The 17,093-nt window shown below is 49.4% G+C and overlaps 2 protein-coding genes across 2 annotated transcripts; both read right to left on the reverse strand.

The window, feature by feature from the left end:
- Window positions 1–419: 419 nt before the first annotated feature.
- LOC123449916 (vacuolar protein 8-like) lies at window positions 420–3,893 on the reverse strand. Its single transcript, XM_045127283.1, has one exon. The coding sequence runs from the start codon at window positions 2,343–2,345 to the stop codon at window positions 648–650; it is 1,698 nt and encodes a 565-aa protein (XP_044983218.1). The 5' UTR covers window positions 2,346–3,893; the 3' UTR covers window positions 420–647.
- A 1,125-nt stretch (window positions 3,894–5,018) lies between these two features.
- LOC123450884 lies at window positions 5,019–15,777 on the reverse strand. Its single transcript, XM_045127933.1, has 3 exons — window positions 15,323–15,777; window positions 14,535–14,890; window positions 5,019–5,795 (listed from the first exon to the last, which is right to left on the reverse strand). The coding sequence occupies exons 1-3, from the start codon at window positions 15,775–15,777 to the stop codon at window positions 5,620–5,622; spliced, it is 987 nt and encodes a 328-aa protein (XP_044983868.1). The 3' UTR covers window positions 5,019–5,619.
- Window positions 15,778–17,093: the final 1,316 nt, after the last annotated feature.

Genomic DNA, 17,093 nt, shown 5'->3' on the forward strand with positions numbered 1-17,093 from the left:
TACACGTGAAAATGGGAGCTGGGTTCAGTACAAAATGAACTACGGAGTTCACGTCAAGACGAGCCAAGGTTGCTAGTACGTACTGCGTTTCCTTCTGAATATTTGATGCTCAGTACAGGCTTGAGAACCGAACAACAGCGCAAGTGTAGTACAGAGAACCATCCAATGTGCGTGTCATTTTCTTCCCGAAGCGTTGTTTGGTTGGCAAATATGCTACAGCACAATCTCACAGGACAACCGAGTGACAACGAAAGTACAAGTAGTGTGTGGCACACATAACAAATATTCTAGATAGTAGATTCTCTTTTTTTCTCTTTCTTTTCTTTCAAAGCATAAAGAGTGGCCTATTTTTCCCTACTCTTCCTCAGGCGCCAAAATAACACTGTTTTTCTAGAGGTAGCCAAAATAGCACTGTAAAGTGGCGACGAATATATACCATCTTTATTCATTTATTAACTTCCAGAAAGATAAATAGCAGTGTAATGTAAAGTGTGTACGAGGTTAGATAGAAGCTCACGAACTGCCCAGCATGACGAAACATATCTTACAACGAATATATATTCACCCAACATAGCGATTTCTATACAGCAAAACGAGAGAGCTTGGCACGTACTACTAATCGTATGTTCGGCTCGGTGTCAACTTAATTACTCTTTTTTACTGCCGAAGATGCTCCGGAGCTTGCCGCGGTCCTCCAGCCGCTCCAGCAGGTCCCGGGCGCCGGCGACCTCCATGTCCGACAGCTTCTTCAGGTACCCGATGGCGCCGTGCGAGATCATCAGCTTCTTGCACCGCTTCGCCGGCGACAGCGACACCAGGCACGCGATGGCGTACTTCTTCGCCGTGTTCGCCGGGCTCGGCTCCAGCAGCTGCACCAGGCTCGGCACGCTCCTCTCGTCCCTCCGGACCTCGCGCGCGTTGCCCGGGTGCCCCGCCGCCAGGCTCGCCACCGCCTGCGCCGCCACCTCGCGCGCGCCGCCCGACTTCGCCTCCAGCATCCGCACCAGCAGCGGGATGCAGCCGTGCTCGCCCACCAGCCGCTTCATCTCCTTGCTGCCGCTGCCGGAGATCCTGCAGATCGCCGCGGCTGCCGCCTGCTGCGCGCCGGCTGAGCCGACCCTGAGCGCGTGCGCCAGCCGCGGGAGCACGCCGAGCGACACGATGGTGTCGGACGAGATGGCGTCCACCATGTTCCCGAGCGCGCGCACCGCGGACTCCTGCGGCGACGGCGCGTCGAGGTAGAGCAGCAGGCTGCGCAGCCCGCCGTCGTGCGCGACGGCGCGCCGGAAGCTGTCGCCGCCCGACGTGAGGTTCTGCAGGCAGTCGGCGGCGTGCTCCTTGGACCCGAGCACGGTGCCGCAGTCCAGCAGGCTGACCATGACGCGGACGATCCCTTCGTCGGCCAGCGCTTGCCGCGCTTCGGGCGACGCGGAGAGGTTCTTGAGCGCGCCGGCCGCCGCGGACTGGGACACGGAGTCCCCCGTCTGGCAGATCTCGATGAGCGGGCGCACGCCGCCGTGCCCGGCGATGGCGCGCGCGACGTCGGGGGACGCGGAGAGGCGCTGCAGCGTGAGGACGGCCTTCTCGCGGCCGACGAGGCTGCTGCCGGACTCGGCCAGCCGGATGAGCGGCGGCAGCGCGCCCTCCGACACGAGCAGCCCCTCGCAGGCGCCACCTCCGGACTCCGCGAGCCGGCATATGACCATGGCGGCCTTCTCCCGCGCCTTGGGCGCCGGCGCCGTGAGCAGCTGCACCAGCGCGGACACGTTGGCGCGGCCGAGCAGCGACACGACGCTCTTCTCGTCCCGGTTGAGCGCGTCGAGCAGCCCGTCCACCGCCCGGCTCTTGGCGTCTGCGTGCCCGATCTGCAGCCGCGCGAGCAGCTCCCGCACGTCCGCCGGAGCCGCAGCCGTCGTGGCAGGGGCGGCCGATGCGTCGGAGTCGGACAGCACGCCGGTCCGGACGAGCAACGCGCAGTCCCGGAGGTTGACGTCGAGCCTGGCGCCGAGCGCGTCGATGGCGCTCTGCGTCTGCAGCTTCCCGTCCCTGGGCGGGCCGCGGCACCGCGCGGCGAGCCCGGCCGCGTCGGCGAGCGTGGCGGCCACGGAGTGCAGCAGCTCGCGGCAGAGCGCGTTCCGGGCGAAGCAGGGGTGGCTGGACAGGTCGGACAGGCGCGCGGGGAGCGCGCCCAGCTTGGCCGCGATCGCCTTCCACCGGCCGGGGAACCCCTCGGCGGCCGTCGCCGCGCCCACCGCCGCCGGCACCATCCCCCTCACGCGCGCCAGCAGCTCCTCTGCCGTCTCATCCCCGGCAGCCGCCTCCGCCGGGTCGCCCCGCAAGCTCATGGCCTGTCACCCGTGACCTGGAGTGGCCGAGAGATGAGAATGGTCGTCACCGAGAGGAAGGGTGGCTGGCAGACAGGCAGAGTGGCAGGGGAAGGAGGAGGAGGAATCAATCGATCGTCTACGACTACGACTAGGACTACGATCTGCGTGGCCACTGTTTCTTTAAGCGAAGGCTACGTCCCTTTGGTTTTGGCATAGCGGGAGCGGCTATCGTGGAAAGATACGGGCGGCCATGAGCGGCACGCCAAGCCAAGATACGAAGATCCAAAACCAGAACCATTGATTTCTACTACTCGATCGAGATCTCAGTTGGGCGATGGGTTGGTAGAAAGAAAGAGGGGGGGCGTGTCGGGTCGGAATTCACGTTGGGTTGACGGACCCTCTTCCCTTCCCTTGTCTTGTGCTCTCGATACTCGGTGGTTAGTGGGAAGTGGTTAAGGCTTGGGACAATGTGTGTGATGGATGGGGGTCCGTCGTGGAGTCGAGGGAATGAGACGAGGAATGACGGGCACGAGAGGCAAGGAGCGAAATGAAATGGAGATTCTATTTTTTAATGTTGTGGTGGTAGGAGGAAATGTGGTGCATGTTACTGGTGGCGCTCGTGATGTGATGCAGTGCATGTTGCCGAAGCAGGCGGGCACGGTCTCAGCAGACACCACTTGCAGGCTACTGCTCAGCTACAGGTTACCTAGGCAATGGGCATCATTCATTCAGATAGTAGTATATTTGTAGTACTACACTTTGGCGCTAGAAATAAAAGCTGAACAATACTACTCGTAGCTAGCAGTAGCATCAAATCAAAGTACGTACTTAACTAACTTGGTAGTAAACGTCAAGCTTTTGCACTGGGAGGAGCATGCACGCACGCGAATTTGGTGTAGAATGAGAAAAAGAAAGCGGTTGTCTATCCGTCTTTGCAAGAGGAGGAGAAAGCCTTTGCCTTTGCGGCTTGGCGTGCGGGCTCTGGTGGCGGTTCTTCATGCAACTTTGGTGCATGTATTCTCACGAAAAGACGACCCTGCCTACGTTCGCTCTTTACAGGAAAAGGGGACGCAAGGGGCTGGAATGTTTTTGGCCGGCGACATGGATGACATGCGACGGACGGAGTAGGCAGGCAGGCGGTGCAAAAGCGTGAGGAGGCCAGAGGCCCATGGGCCCAGCCTTAAAACTCATGACCCCATCATTGACCGCCACGGCACATCTGTCGCCGGCACATGCATGCAGATGAAGGTGGTGCGATCGATCGATCCGTGCCATGCGACGCGAGGCCAGCACGTAGCGCACAGAAGAAAACCGTGGGCCAGTGCCGTCAGGCACATGGCTACATGAAGCACGACGAGCCGACCGAATAGGAAGAAGCACTGGTCGTCGGCTGGATCGGGGCCGGGCTGGGGCCACTCGAGTGCGCGTGGCCGTGCAAAGCCGAGCCCGCGAGCCGGGGCCCAGGCGTTATTTGGATCCTTGTGCGACAAACGACCCGTCGGACGGACTGACGGGAAGCCCAAGGCTTCTGCTGCGCCTGCGCCTGGTGCCTCTGCATTTTTTCCCAATACCGAGACGTCCGTGCCTTGCCTTGCCTTGCCTTGCCTTTGCCCCCGACGTCGACACTCGCCCTGCGTCGAATGACTAGCACCTCCAACAACAGGCGTCCAAAAACTGGCGCATTAAAAAAAATTGTTTTTTAGGCACTGAACAGCTCTAAAAAATGATGTAAAACAATGTATGTGTCAATATTTTTTTGAACACGTGCTCAAAAATGCTATCGCGTGCAACATATTTGGTGCGTTGGCTTGCGCGCACAGCAAACTCTGAGCTGCTGCAGTTGGGATCACTGAATCGGACGCTGCACTAACGCTCGTCTGTTGAAGATGCTTCGGCGTGTTTCAAAAATGCTACAGTTACGCGTTAAAAAAATTATTGAATGTGGATTTTTTACGCTGCGGTAGAAGATTCTCTTAGCCCTGATACTGTTGCAGAGAAAGGTAGGCACTCCTGCCTGTGGCAGCCAGCGTGACCCAAGCGCAAACGTCCATTGTGAACAACTCATGGGTCGACGCTTCCCTTATCTTCAAGTGCACTGTAGTCGCTCGACAGACTCTTCTCAGTCTCCAACGAAATGGATTGAAGCAAGACAAGACCATGGAAACACGGCTGCATAAAATAGGTGCAGGTCGATCCATGCTTGGCGTGGAAGACGACCAAGCAAAACAATGCAGCCCAAGCGAAAACAACGTACGCACGTGAAGGTGTGTAACTTGCGCACGCGCTAGCTGCATTGGCTGAACCAGGAACAAAATGAAGGGTGTGTACACTTTAAATACTTTTTTTACCTAATCCGAGTGTAACAAAATATGACAAAAGAATGACATAAGTAGCTCAATTTAAATCTCACAACCATTTAATTTATAAAATATATCCCAAATATGCTCGGTTACAATACAAAAGGCTTGCATGAAAAAAACATAAGTAAAAAATTACAACACTAGATAACTCTACGTCGTTGCATTGTCATGAAAGTATCAATTATTTCATCTTCACTTACTTTTATGAACACATCTCGCTTAATAAATGTCAACAAGCAATTATATATATTCAAGCGATCATCACCCATACTAGCCCTCAAGCTATTTTTCACTAGATTCATTGCAGAAAATACCCTTTCAACACTAGCCGTTGTCGTCGGTAAAATCAATATCAATTTGATGAGTAAGTAGATCAAAACATAAAGAACATGCTTCTTTGTTACAACAAGCAAAATAGAGAGCTCACCAATATTACTTTCATTTCTAAACCTATCATCTTGTCTCGTATCATAAATAAAAGTAACAAATTGAAATTCTAGCCTTATCAAATTCGTGCTTGATATGTCCATGGGATACAATTCAACAAGTTTCATTACCTTGAATGCATCATAAGAAGCAAATGAATTGAGGGGATTCAAAGCCGACATGCAAATAAGCAACTCCGTATTAACCTCATTAAACCGGTTGTTAAGCTCTTGAATGGTTTGGTCAATGACAGCAAGATATACTTCTCTTCTATAACGATCATCGTTTGTTTGTACTTGATAATAACGACGTGATCTTCCATGATGCTCATAAGCATTCTTTGCAGTGTACCGTCTCCGTACTTCATCTTGATCACCAACATCATACTCTGAAATAGGAATCCTTTCCCCTGGATAAGTTGGAAACTTTTGAATATTATATGATCTTGCATTTGGATGTTGGGGTGATGGTTGTTGTGGCGCTTCATCATCAATATCAATGTCAATCTATGGATCGGAATGGACTCGAGGTGAATCAATATCAATGTCAATCTCTAAATCCGAATGGAGTGGATGTGGATCAATATCAGGTTCATGTTGCTCTTGGGCTGCAACCTTTCTTGTTTTTGCCTCATAATTCTGAAAAAATGACTTAATCTCACCATTCCTCTTCATCTTCAGTTCTACTACAATTAAAACATAATGACAGCAGGTTGTTGGGGAACGTCGCATGGGAAACAAAAAATTTCCTACGCGCACGAAGACCTATCATGGTGATGTCCATCTACGAGAGGGGATGAGTGATCTACGTACCCTTGTAGATCGTACAGCAGAAGCGTTAGTGAACGCGGTTGATGTAGTGGAACGTCCTCACGTCCCTCGATCCGCCCCGCGAACAATCTCGCGATCAGTCCCACGATCTAGTACCGAACGGACGGCACCTCCGCGTTCAGCACACGTACAGCTCGACGATGATCTCGGCCTTCTTGATCCAGCAAGAGAGACGGAGAGGTAGAAGAGTTCTCCGGCAGCGTGACGGCGCTCCGGAGGTTGGTGATGACCTTGTCTCAGCAGGGCTCCGCCCGAGCTCCGCAGAAACGCGATCTAGAGGAAAAACCGTGGAGGTATGTGGTCGGGCTGCCGTGGAAAAGTCGTCTCAAATCAGCCCCAATACCTCCGTATATATAGGTGGGAGGGAGGGGACCTTGCCTTGGGGCTCAAGGAGCCCCAAGGGGGTCGGCCGAGTCCAAGGGGGGAGGACTCCCCCCCCCAAACCGAGTTGGACTTGGTTTGGTGGGAGGGAGTCCCCCTTCCTTCCCACCTCCTCCTCTTTTTTTTCTTTTCTCTTGATTTTCTCTTCTTGGCGCATAGAGCCCTTTTGGGCTGTCCCACCAGCCCAATGGTCTGGTGTGCCACCCTCAAGGCCTATGGGCTTCCCCGGGGTGGGTTGCCCGCCCCCGGTGAACTTCCGGAACCCATTCGTCATTCCCGGTACATTCCCGGTAACTCCGAAAACCTTCCGGTAATCAAATGAGGTCATCCTATATATCAATCTTCGTTTCCGGACCATTCCGGAAACCCTCGTGACGTTCGTGATCTCATCCGGGACTCCGATCAACATTCGGTAACCAACCATATAACTCAAATACGCATAAAACAACGTCAAACCTTAAGTGTGCAGACCCTGCGGGTTCGAGAACTATGTAGACATGACCCGAGAGACTCCTCGGTCAATATCCAATAGCGGGACCTGGATGCCCATATTGGATCCTACATATTCTACGAAGATTTTATCGTTTGAACCTCAGTGCCAAGGATTCATATAATCCCGTATGTCATTCCCTTTGTCCTTCGGTATGTTACTTGCCCGAGATTCGATCGTCAGTATCCGTATACCTATTTCAATCTCGTTTACCGGCAAGTCTCTTTACTCGTTCCGTAATACAAGATCCCGCAACTTACACTAAGTCACATTGCTTGCAAGGCTTGTGTGTGATGTTGTATTACCGAGTGGGCCCCGAGATACCTCTCCGTCACACGGAGTGACAAATCCCAGTCTTGATCCATACTAACTCAACGAACACCTTCGGAGATACCTGTAGAGCATCTTTATAGTCATCCAGTTACGTTGCAACGTTTGATACACACAAAGCATTCCTCCGGTGTCCGTGAGTTATATGATCTCATGGTCATAGGAACAAATACTTGACACGCAGAAAACAGTAGCAACAAAATGACACGATCAACATGCTACGTCTATTAGTTTGGGTCTAGTCCATCACATGATTCTCCTAATGATGTGATCCCGTTATCAAGTGACAACACTTGCCTATGGCCAGGAAACCTTGACCATCTTTGGTCAACGAGCTAGTCAACTAGAGGCTTACTAGGGACAGTGTTTTGTCTATGTATCCACATAAGTATTGTGTTTCCAATCAATACAATTATAGCATGGATAATAAACGATTATCATGAACTAAGAAATATAATAATAACTAATTTATTATTGCCTCTAGGGCATATTTCCAATAGTCTCCCACTTGCACTAGAGTCAATAATCTAGTTCACATCACCATGTGATTCCAATGAATCCAACACCCATATAGTTATGGGGTCTGATCACGTCTTGCTTGTGAGAGAGGTTTTAGTCAACGGTTCTGAAACTTTCAGATCCGTGCGTTCTTTACAAATCTTTATATCATCTTATAGATGCTGCTACTACGTGCTATTCGGAAATGCTCCAAATATCTACTCTACTATACGAATCCGTTTCACTACTCATAGTTATTCGGATTAGTTTCAAAGCTTGCATCGACGTAACCCTTTACGACGAACTCTTTGACCACCTCCATAATCGAGAAAAATTCCTTAGTCCATTTGTTACTAAGGATAAATTTTGACCGCTGCTAGTGATTCAATCATGGATCACTCTCTGTACCTCTCAACAGACTTTGAGTCAAGGCACACATCAGGTGCGGTACACAGCATGGCATACTTTAGATTCTACGGCTAAGGCATAGAAGACAACCTTCGTCTATTCTCTTTATTCTGCCGTGGTCGGGTTTTGAGTCTTACTCAAATTCACACCTTACAACGCAACCAAGAACTCCTTCTTTACTGATCTATTTTGAACTCCTTCAAAAACTTGTCAAGGCATGCATCTTGTTGAAACTTCTATTAAGCGCTATCGATCTATCTCCATAGATCTTTGATGCTCAATGTTCAAGTAGCGCAATCTAGGTATTCCTTTGAAAAACTCCTTTCAAACAACCTTGTATGCTTTACAGAAATTCTACATTACTTCTGATCCACAATATGTCAACCACATATACTTATCAGAAATTCTATAGTGCTCCCACTTACTTCTTTGGAAATACAAGTTTCTCTTAAACCTTGTACAAACCCAAAATCTTTGATCATCTCATCAAAGTGTATATTCCAACTCCGAGATGCTTGCACCAGTCCATTGAAGGATCACTGGAGCTTGCACACTTGCTAGTATCTTTAGGATCGACAAAACCTTCTGGTTGTATCACATACAATGTTTGCTCAAGGAAACCGTCGAAGAAATAATGTTTTGACATCCTACATGCAATATTTCATAAATAATGCATCAACAACTAACATAATTCTAACAGACCTTAAGCATCGCTACGAGTGAGAAAGTCTCATCATAGTCAACTGTTTGATCTTGTCGACAACATCTTTGCGACAAGTCGAGCTTTTCTTAATAGTGACTTTCACCATCATCGTCTGTCTTCTTTTAAAGATCCATTTTTACTCAATAGTCCTATGACCATCAAGTAGTTCTACCAAAGTCTACACTTTGTTTTCACACATGGATCCTCTCTCGGATTTCATGGCTTCCAGCCATTTGTCGGAATCTGGGCCCACCATCGCTTTCTCCATAACTCGTAGGTTCAATGTTGCTCAACAACATGACCTCCAAGACAGGGTTACCATACTACTCTACAGCAGTATGCGACCTTGTCGACCTACGAGGTTTGTAGTAACTTGATTCGAAGCTTAATGATCATCATCATCAACTTCCACTTCAATTGGTGTAGGCGCCACATGAACAACTTCCTGCGCCCTGCTACACACTGGTTGAAGTGATGGTTCAATAACCTCATCAAGTTCTACTACCCTCCCACTCAATTCTTTCGAGAGAAACCTTTCCTCGAGAAAGGATCCGTTTCAAGAAACAAGTACTTTGCTTTCGGATCTGAGATAGGAGATGTACCCAACTGTTTTGGATATCCTATGAAGATGCATTTACCCGCTTTGGGTTCGAGCTTATCAGACTGAAACTTTTTCACATAAGTGTCGAAACCCCAAACTTTCAAGAAACGACAGTTTAGATTTCTCTAAACCTCAGTCTATACTGTGTCATCTCAACGGAAATACGCGGTGCCCTATTTAAAGTGAGTGCGGTTGTCTCTAATGCATAACCCATAAACGATAGTGGTAATTCGATAAGAGACATCATAGTATGCACCATACCAAATAGTGCGTGGCTATGACGTTCAGACACATCATCACACTATGATGTTCCAGGTGGCATGAACTGCGAAACAATTTCCACATTGTCTTAACTGTGTACCAAAACTCGTAACTCAGATATTCATTTCCATGATCATATCGTAGACAGTTTATCCTCTTGTTACGACGAACTTCACTCTGAAACGGAATTGAACTTTTCAACATTTCAGACTTGTGATTCATTAAGTAAATACTCCTGTATCTACTCAAATCGTCAGTGAAGTAAGAACATAATGATATCCACTGCGTGCCTCAGCACCCATTGGACTGCATACATCAAAATGTATCACTTCCAACAAGTTACTATCTTATTTCATCTCAATAAAAACAAGGCCTTGATCATGTGGTATGATTTGCATGTCACTAGTGATTCGAAATCAGGTGAGTACAAAGATCCATTAGCATGGAGCCTCTTCATGCAATTTATAATAACATGACTCAAGCGGCAGTGCCACAAGTAAGTGGTACTATCATCATCAACTCGTATCTTTTGGCACCAATATCATGAACATGTGTAACACTACGATCGAGATTCAATAAACCATTGAAGGTGATTATTCAAGAAAATAGAGTAACCATTATTCTCTTTAAATGAATAACCGTATTGCAATAAACACGATCCAATCATGTTCATGCTTAACGCAAGCACCAAATAACAATTATTTAGGTTTAACACCAATCCCGATGGTAGAGGGAGCGTGCGACGTTTGATCATATCAACCTTGGAAACACTTCCAACACGTATCGTCACCTCGCCTTTAGCTAGTCTCCGTTTATTCCGTAGCTTACATTTCGTGTTACTAATCACTTAGCAACCGAACCGGTATCCAATACCCTCATGCTACTAGGAGCACTAGTAAAGTACACATCAACATCATGTATATCAAATACACTTCTTTCGACTTTTGCCAGCCTTCTTATCTACCAAGTATGTAAAGTTGCTCCGCCTCAGTGACTGTTCCCCTCATTACAGAAGCACTTAGTCTCGGGTTTGGGTTTAATCTTGGGTCTCTTCATTAGTGCAGCAACTGTTTTGCCGTTTCACGAAGTATCCCTTCTAGCCCTTGCCTTTCTTGAAACTTAGTGGTTTTACAAACCATCAACTATTGATGCTCCTTCTTGATTTCTACTTTCGCAGTGTCAAACATCGCGAATCGCTCGAGGATCATTGTATGTATCCTTGATATGTTATAGTTCATCACGGAGCTCTCACAGCTTGGTGGCAGTGACTTTGGAGAACTATCACTATCTCATCTGGAAGATTAACTCCCACTTGATTCAAGCGATTGTCGTATTCAGACAATCTGAGCACATGCTCAACGATTGAGCCTTTCTCCTTTACTTTGTGGACAAAGAATCTTGTCGGAGGTCTCGTACCTCTTAATAAGGGCACAAGCATGAAATCACAATTTCATCTCTTTTAGAACATCACTTATGTTCCGTGACGTTTTACAACGTTTTCGGCGCCTTGCTTCTAAGCCATTAAGTATTTTTGTTCTGAACTATCGTGTAGTCATCAGAAACGTGTATGTCGGATGTTCACAGCATCCACAGACGACGCTCGAGGTGCAGCACACCGAGTGGTGCATTAAGGACATAAGCCTTCTGTGCAGCAACGAGGACAATCCTCGGTTTTACAGACTCAGTCTGCAAAGTTTGCTACTATCAACTTTCAACTAAATTTTCTCTAGGAACATATAAAAACAGTAGAGCTATAGTGCAAGCTACATCGTAATTCGCAAAGACCATTTAGACTATGTTCATGACAATTAGTTCAATTAATCATATTACTTAAGAACTCCCACTCAAAAATTACATCTCTCTAGTCATTTGAGTGGTACATTATCCAAATCCACTATCTCAAGTCCGATCATCACGTGAGTCGAGAATAGTTTCAGTGGTAAGCATCTCTATGCTAATCATATCAACTATACGATTCATGCTCGACCTTTCGGTCTCATGTGTTCCGAGGCCATGTCTGCACATGCTAGGCTCGTCAAGCTTAACCCGAGTGTTCCGCGTGCGCAACTGTTTTGCACCCGTTGTATGTGAACGTTGAGTCTATCACACCCGATCATCACGTGGTGTCTCGAAACGACGAACTGTAGCAACGGTGCACAGTCGGGGAGAACACAATTTTGTCTTGAAATTTTAGTGAGAGATCACCTCATAATGCTACCGTCGTTCTAAGCAAAATAAGGTGCATAAAAGGATTAACATCACATGCAATTCATAAGTGACATGATATGGCCATCATCACGTGCTTCATGATCTCCATCACCAAAGCACCGGCATGATCTTCTTGTCACCGGCGTCACACCATGATCTCCATCATCATGATCTCCATCAACGTGTCGCCATCGGGGTTGTCGTGCTACTCATGCTATTACTACTAAAGCTACGTCCTAGCAAAATAGTAAACGCATCTGCAAGCACAAACGTTAGTTATAAAGACAACCCTATGGCTCCTGCCGGTTGCCGTACCATCGACGTGCAAGTCGATCTTATCTATTACAACATGATCATCTCATACATCCAATATATCACATCACATCGTTGGCCATATCACATCACAAGCATACCCTGCAAAAACAAGTTAGACGTCCTCTAATTTTGTTGTTGCATGTTTTACGTGGTGACCATGGGTATCTAGTAGGATCACATCTTACTTACGCAAACACCACAACTGAGATATATGACTTGCTATTTAACCTCATCCAAGGACCTCCTCGGTCAAATCCGATTCAACTAAAGTTGGAGAAACTGACACCCGCCAGTCATCTTTGAGCAACGGAGTTACTCGTAGCGATGAAACCAGTCTCTCGTAAGCGTACGAGTAATGTCGGTCCGAGCCGCTTCGATCCAACAATACCGCTGAATCAAGAAAAGACTAAGGAGGGCAGCAAAACGCACATCACCGCCCACAAAAACTTTTGTGTTCTACTCGAGAAGACATCTACGCATGAACCTAGCTCTGATACCACTGTTGGGGAACGTCGCATGGGAAACAAAAAATTTCCTACGCGCACGAAGACCTATCATGGTGATGTCCATCTACGAGAGGGGATGAGTGATCTACGTACCCTTGTAGATCGTACAACAGAAGCGTTAGTGAACGCGGTTGATGTAGTGGAACGTCCTCACGTCCCTCGATCCGTCCCGCAAACAATCCCGCGATCAGTCCCACGATCTAGTACTGAACGGACGGCACCTCCGCGTTCAGCACACGTACAGCTCGACGATGACCTCGGCCTTCTTGATCCAGCAAGAGAGACGGAGAGGTAGAAGAGTTCTCCGGCAGCGTGACGGCGCTCCGGAGGTTGCTGATGACCTTGTCTCAGCAAGGCTCCGCCCGAGCTCCGCAGAAACGCGATCTAGAGGAAAAACCGTGGAGGTATGTGGTCGGGCTGCCGTGGAAAAGTCGTCTCAAATCAGCCCCAATACCTCCGTATATATAGGTGGGAGGGAGGGGACCTTGCCTTGGGGCTCAAGGAGCCCCAAGGGGGTCGGCCGAGTCCAAGGGGGGAGGACTCCCCCCCCAAACCGAGTTGGACTTGGTTTGGTGGGAGGGAGTCTCCCTTCCTTCCCACCTCCTCCTCTTTTTTTTTCTTTTCTCTTGATTTTCTCTTCTTGGCGCATAGGGCCCTTTTGGGCTGTCCCACCAGCCCACTAAGGGCTGGTGTGCCATCCTCAAGGCCTATGGGCTTCCCCGGGGTGGGTTGCCCCCCCCCCCCCGGTGAACTTCCGGAACCCATTCGTCATTCCCGGTACATTCCCGGTAACTCCGAAAACCTTCCGGTAATCAAATGAGGTCATCCTATATATCAATCTTCGTTTCCGGACCATTCCGGAAACCCTCGTGATGTCCGTGATCTCATCCGGGACTCCGAACAACATTCGGTAACCAACCATATAACTCAAATACGCATAAAACAACGTCGAACCTTAAGTGTGCAGACCCTGCGGGTTCGAGAACTATGTAGACATGACCCGAGAGACTCCTTGGTCAATATCCAATAACAGGACCTGGATGCCCATATTGGATCCTACATATTCTACGAAGATCTTATCATTTGAACCTCAGTGCCAAGGATTCATATAATCCCGTATGTCATTCCCTTTGTCCTTCGGTATGTTACTTGCCCGAGATTCGATCGTCAGTATCCGTATACCTATTTCAATCTCGTTTACCGGCAAGTCTCTTTACTCGTTCCGTAATACAAGATCCCGCAACTTACACTAAGTCACATTGCTTGCAAGGCTTGTGTGTGATGTTGTATTACCGAGTGGGCCCCGAGATACCTCTCCGTCACACGGAGTGACAAATCCTAGTCTTGATCCATACTAACTCAACGAACACCTTCGGAGATACCTGTAGAGCATCTTTATAGTCACCCAGTTACGTTGCGACGTTTGATACACACAAAGCATTCCTCCGGTGTCCGTGAGTTATATGATCTCATGGTCATAGGAACAAATACTTGACACGCAGAAAACAGTAGCAACAAAATGACACGATCAACATGCTACGTCTATTAGTTTGGGTCTAGTCCATCACATGATTCTCCTAATGATGTGATCCCGTTATCAAGTGACAACACTTGCCTATGGCCAGGAAACCTTGACCATCTTTGATCAACGAGCTAGTCAACTAGAGGCTTACTAGGGACAGTGTTTTGTCTATGTATCCACACAAGTATTGTGTTTCCAATCAATACAATTATAGCATGGATAATAAACGATTATCATGAACTAAGAAATATAATAATAACTAATTTATTATTGCCTCTAGGGCATATTTCCAACACAGATTCTCATTGAAAACACTACAACACTACAAAAGTACAAAGCTGCAAACGAGATCCAACTAAGCAACTTACCCACGAGGCCACGACCAGTGGCTCGGCCCTGGGCGGGCAGCGACGCAGCGACGCAGCGTCGGAGCAGGGAGGACCAGAGGCAGTGGAGGGCAGGCAACGCCGGAACGGGGGGGGATCGGATGGCCGGGGTGTCGGGCAACGGTGGAGTGGGGGAGCCGGAGCAAGAGAGGAGACCAACGTCGGGGAGGATTGGCGGTCGCGGCGAACGGCGGGGAGGCGCCGAGCAGCGGCGGACCGGCGGCGAGCGCGAGCGCAAGAAGCGGCGACGCTGAGCCCTAGCAGGGAGTAGGGCGAGGTCCTCTGCTCTGCTTGCTCTCTGCCTCTCTCGCGAGATGGGGAAAGGATGATGTGGGCCACTTGGATCTCGGGCAAAAAAATATAATTTTACATGTATAATAAAAAAAATCAACTTTCTGTATGTGCCACGACACACCCGGCACACCCGCTGGGTCCGCTGATGACTCGCTGAACTTACTATGTGTACGTGCAGGGGTAGATATCAGGTGATACCACCCCTTAGAGCATCTCCAATAGATGGTCCAAAATTTGGCGGTCCAAAACCGAAGATGTAAAATTTGGACCGCCAAAAAATGTGTTTTGGAGCTCCGAAAAAAGCTCAACTACAACAAATGGTCCAAAAGAGCAACTCCAATAGATGGTCCAAGATTAAGATGTAAAATTTCTTAAAGCGACAAAGTACTAGTCCATTCAACATAGTTCAAACATCAAATTCAACATAGTTTCATACATGAACTTCAACTACTACTTCAAACTAGTAGATAAACTACTCCTCATCCTCGGAGTTGCGGAACTGCTCCGAGAACTCCTCCTTCTCCGGTTCGTCGCACCCCTCCTCCTCCTCCTCCGAGAAGTCTGCCCAGTCCTCCTCGGAAGAGGACCTGATGGGGATCACCGGCGAGGGACCCACCTTGTCCTCCTTCTTCTTCTGCCCCGCCTCACGCTTCCAGTAGTGCTCCAGCTCGGCCTGGACGTACTCCGGATGCTCCCGAGCAAACCTCGCCATCGCCTCCTCGCCGGTCTCGCCGGCATTGACGACAACTGACGGCTTCTTCGTCGTCTTCTTCTTCGTCGTGATCTCCCTCATCTTGATGCCCTGCGGCACAAGCATCTCCGCTTCCACCCGATTCTCGATATCTGGGAAGTTGAGGTGCTCTCGAGGCCTCTCGGCACGCCACACCGCTACGTCGTAGGCACGCGCCGATCCACCAACGCCTCCCGGCATCGGAGAATTCCACTCCCTAGTTACCTAAGGGCTTCTGCCTCACGCCGAAGAAGCCCGACTTGCCCTTCAACGTCTTCTTTGGCGCCATTGGAGAGCGGTGAGAGCGGTGGAGCGGCGGTGGCGTGCGGCTGGAGCGGTGGCGGACGGAGCCGGGCGGGGCGGAGCTGCGAGGCGGTGGCGGACGGAGCCGGGCGGGGCGGAGCTGCGGGGCGGTGGCGGACGGAGCCGGGCGGGGCGGAGCTGCGGGGCGGTGGCGGACGGAGCCGGGCGGGGCGGAGCTGTGGGGCCGTGGCGGACGGAGCCGGGCGGGGCGGAGCTGAGGGGCGGCGGACGGGGCGGGGCTGACGGGGCGGCGACGCACGGGGCGGGTCGGAGCTACGGCGGGCGGGCCGGGGCCTGGCGGAGTTGCGGCGGACGGACGAGGCGGCGACGTGCGCTGCGGCCGCGACCGGATCCACGGCGGGCGGGCGGCGGGCGGCGTGAAAACAGCGGCCGGGGGCGGGGCGAGAGTCGGATCTGATGCGGGCGGCGTGCGGCGGGGCGGCGACGGGTTGTGGGGGCGGCGGGGCGGCGGCAGACGGGCGAGAGGTCGCGAGCGGGCGGGCGGCAAAGGAAATGAAGTGGCGGTTGGGCGTTCGCGGGCGGCGGCTGGTTTTGGACCAGATGCATCTCGTGATGTAAATTTGCACCACGAGATGCTGCATTTTACATCACGAGGAGCCCTCGGTCCAATTTTTTTTACATATGAACCAGTTGTTGGAGCTGCGTTTTTGGCCTCAGACGGTCCAAAAGTTAGTAACTTTGATATTTGGACCATCTATTGGAGATGCTCTTACCTGCTCCCATGATAGTACTCCCTCCATTTCCTTATACAAAGCCACAAGCTCATATTACACGTATCAAGTTAAATTTAATGAGTGCTTTGGAAGAAAGGAAATGAGACGAAAGTAGCTAAGTATCATTGTGACAACATGTATGTAAGTATTAAATAAGTTGGTACCACGATAAAACATCATTAATTTTTGTCTCGATTATTGTTAGTGGTTTTATATAGATGCAAAATATGTTTTTCATAATGACTCTGTATAAGGAAATGGAGGGGGTATAAATTCGAAAAATCATATTTAAATATTTCATGAAATTCTGAAAAGAATTTTGGACGTTCACATGACATATGTTTGCATCTCCTATAAAAATCAGATCGAAATTTGAAATGTACATTGAGAAACAAAAAAAGACAAATCCATTATGAATAGTGTCATTATTGATACTATTCATGTTTTGTCTTCTTTTGACACTATTCATTTCAGATCTGT

Source organism: Hordeum vulgare, chromosome 4H (assembly GCF_904849725.1).
Source record: "Hordeum vulgare subsp. vulgare chromosome 4H, MorexV3_pseudomolecules_assembly, whole genome shotgun sequence".
In the NCBI taxonomy this organism is placed as follows: domain Eukaryota; kingdom Viridiplantae; phylum Streptophyta; class Magnoliopsida; order Poales; family Poaceae; genus Hordeum; species Hordeum vulgare.

What these genes read in the sequence shown, in the direction of transcription:
- LOC123449916 (XM_045127283.1), bottom strand. Translation starts at nt 2,345, where the DNA reads ATGAGCTTGCGGGGCGACCCGGCGGAGGCGGCTGCCGGGGATGAGACG.
- LOC123450884 (XM_045127933.1), bottom strand. Translation starts at nt 15,777, where the DNA reads ATGCCGGGAGGCGTTGGTGGATCGGCGCGTGCCTACGACGTAGCGGTG. An exon ending in CGCAACTCCGAGGATGAGGA is followed by an intron (nt 14,891 to 15,322) that starts GTAGTTTATCTA and finishes CCGAGATCCAAG; the next exon opens with TGGCCCACATCATCCTTTCC. An exon ending in CACTGGTCGTGGCCTCGTGG is followed by an intron (nt 5,796 to 14,534) that starts GTAAGTTGCTTA and finishes TAATTGTAGTAG; the next exon opens with AACTGAAGATGAAGAGGAAT.